The 2,500-nt window shown below is 55.3% G+C and overlaps 1 protein-coding gene across 1 annotated transcript in view; it reads left to right on the top strand.

Annotated features, from left to right (window-relative positions):
- The first annotated feature begins 1,254 nt into the window (after nt 1-1,254).
- The window catches only part of LOC113814306 (paired mesoderm homeobox protein 2), a 92,940-nt gene continuing 91,694 nt past the window's right edge, over nt 1,255-2,500 (top strand). The window contains exon 1 of the mRNA XM_070124166.1: nt 1,255-2,500. This exon is cut by the window's right edge and continues 314 nt beyond it. Within this exon, the coding sequence (XP_069980267.1) occupies nt 2,130-2,500 (371 nt within the window). The 5' untranslated portion in view covers nt 1,255-2,129.

Below are 2,500 nucleotides of genomic sequence, written 5' to 3'. Positions count from 1 at the left end.
AGAGAGAGGAAGGGGATAGAGCAAGAGAAAGAGAGAGAGAGAGAGAGAGAGAGAGAGAGAGAGAGAGAGAGAGAGAGAGAGAGAGAGAGAGAGAGAGAGAGAGAGAGAGAGAGAGAGAGAGAGAGAGAGGAGGGAGCATAGAGCAAGAGAAAGAGTGGATGGGGGGAAGAGGAAGCCAAGTTCTCAGCAGAGAGTCAGCCCTGCCACAGGCGTTTCAGGGACCCCTTCCTCCTGCATCCGCAAGAAGGCCCAAACTTTCGTCACAAAATTCACTCGGAAATCCTAGTGTGGCTTGCCTAAGCAGTCCCTCGTCAGCAGAGGCTTACCATCATCCAGCCTGCCCTAAGCACAACCTCCGACTCTGACCCCTCTGGCAAAGGCTTCGTCAGGAGCTAATTCCAAAATCACATGATTTGGATCAATTAAGGAGAAGCTAGATTCCACCGCCGCCATTACGTAAAAGTTTCATCAGCAGGAAAAAAATCAGGAACTCACCTGGCTTTCATTATCTCATCAGGTAAACTCCAACGCCAGCTGAACGGCCTTCGGTCAGCTGGTTAAGGGGGGTAGGGGAAGGGGGAGAGGGGGGAAGGGGGTTCCAATGCAATTAATCATCGTTCGGAAATGCGGTCTGCTCACCGTGCAGATTCTCGAGCAGATTATTATATAGTTTAAATGCATGCGACAGTCTCGTGTCCTTTTTTATGAGGTATGTTAAGTGGCGGAGAAAGCCAGCGTTCCCTCTTCGTTAAGGTGGCAAGTATGAAGAGCTTAGCCTGATCATTCTGGACATTTTTGTATTTTGGGAGGAAATAAAAAAGGATACTGGAAGGGTTGTTACCTATCAAATTGCTGGTTTGCCTCAGGCGTGGTCTCGGACGTGGGCGGGGCTCCAGGCACTCGGCGGGCCAATCGGAGCGCTCCCCTCGCCGCTCGTCCCGCCACCGCGCTCTCCCCGCTCCGAGGGGACACGAACCGGTCCCTGCATGGATCACCGGTTCCTTTCCTCTGATGGCTTTGTCTCGAGGGGATTAGGGGCCAATTATGAGTGAAAGACTCTGTTCCCTTCAGTTAAGAAGCCCAATGCAGAGAGATGCGAGTCCCAGACACTAGCCAGCTGAGGGTGCCCGCTAATGCGTGGCACCACGAGGCTCCTCCCCCTCGGGCACTGGCGGGTGTGGCCTGTCGGAGAGTGGGAGGAGCTAATTGTGTCACCGAGGACCTGGCGCCGGAGTGTCAGTGACTGTAGTGGCACCCTCTGGTCCTGGCTCGGCGCCGACGCTCTCGCGACCCTACCTTCTTGGCGCCAACCTCCGCTAGAGATAATAAAGTGCAGGTGCGATGGGACGGCGAAACCCCAGAGCAACCGCTAGATTCCACCTGCACAGCTGCGAGGCAAAAAGTTCCTCATAAGTGACCCCGAGAGATCATACGAGTGGTTTTTGAGTTTTCTATTCTCATTCAGTGTATTTTATTGATGTGTGACTCCCATGAAGACAAATATAAGCATATACCCACAGCAGTTACACCTGGAAAAGCCCGGTGTGCTTTAGTGTCCCCCGAGCGAAGAGATTATGGTCGTGAGGGAAGCGGCCCGACCTCTAGCGCAGCCAGGGTGTGTCTCGCTGGCTCGTGGCGTCGCTCCTACGGCGGTAATTGAGAGTGGCACCTCCGGGCGCTGCCAAGCTCGGGCTCCGGTGGCACTCCTCTGCTGCCGCGACACACACGTCTAAAATGAGGTCTTACTTTAAGAAATTTGAGAACCAGGATTAAAAGTTTCGTGGTCGAGGAAGCTGTGCCACCTGCGTGTCGAAGATTTAACCTTCTCTGCTGATCGTTTTCCGAAATCCTATTCAGCGATTTTTGTTCTTTCATACTTGTTTTTTTTCCGTGTTAGATTAACAATATCTAATTTATATACATATAAAAAACTGAGTGGTTGATTCGATTCCTAGACGGTAGATGGTGAGAGCAAGTACCGAGTGGTGGTGTTGAGTGCGGTGTCCGGTGTATCAACTTGCCGCTCTGTTTTTCTTTTCTCTGCTTGTGTGGCACCAGCTGCGCGAACTGTCACCTCTCCCGTGGCACCAGCCTTGTGTGGCACCGATCGCGCGAGTGGCACCAGGACGATGATGAGCTACAACGTCGGCGGCGGCAGCGGGGGCGGCGACGTGGGCTACCTGGACAAAGTGGCCCCGAGTTCCCCCGGCGAACACAAGCGCTTCACCGTGAGCCACCTGCTGGACCTGCCCGACCTGGTGCGCCTCCCGCAGACGCCCGCCTTCACCCACGACCTGGCCGCCCTCCACGCCCACCCTGCCCACGACCTCGCCGCCCTCCATCAACTTCAGGGACCACACCTCTACCACAATGCGAGGGCGCCCCCCCTGCACCCGCAGCAGCACCACCACCACCTGCAGAACCACGGGCAGCACCAGCAGCAGGCGGCGGCGGGGCTTCAGCAGCAGCAGGCCGTGGACTGCAGCGCGGCACAGCATCT

This window comes from Penaeus vannamei, chromosome 8, assembly GCF_042767895.1.
Source record: "Penaeus vannamei isolate JL-2024 chromosome 8, ASM4276789v1, whole genome shotgun sequence".
NCBI lineage: Eukaryota > Metazoa > Arthropoda > Malacostraca > Decapoda > Penaeidae > Penaeus > Penaeus vannamei.
This window is presented reverse-complemented; position numbering and strand designations above follow the sequence as displayed.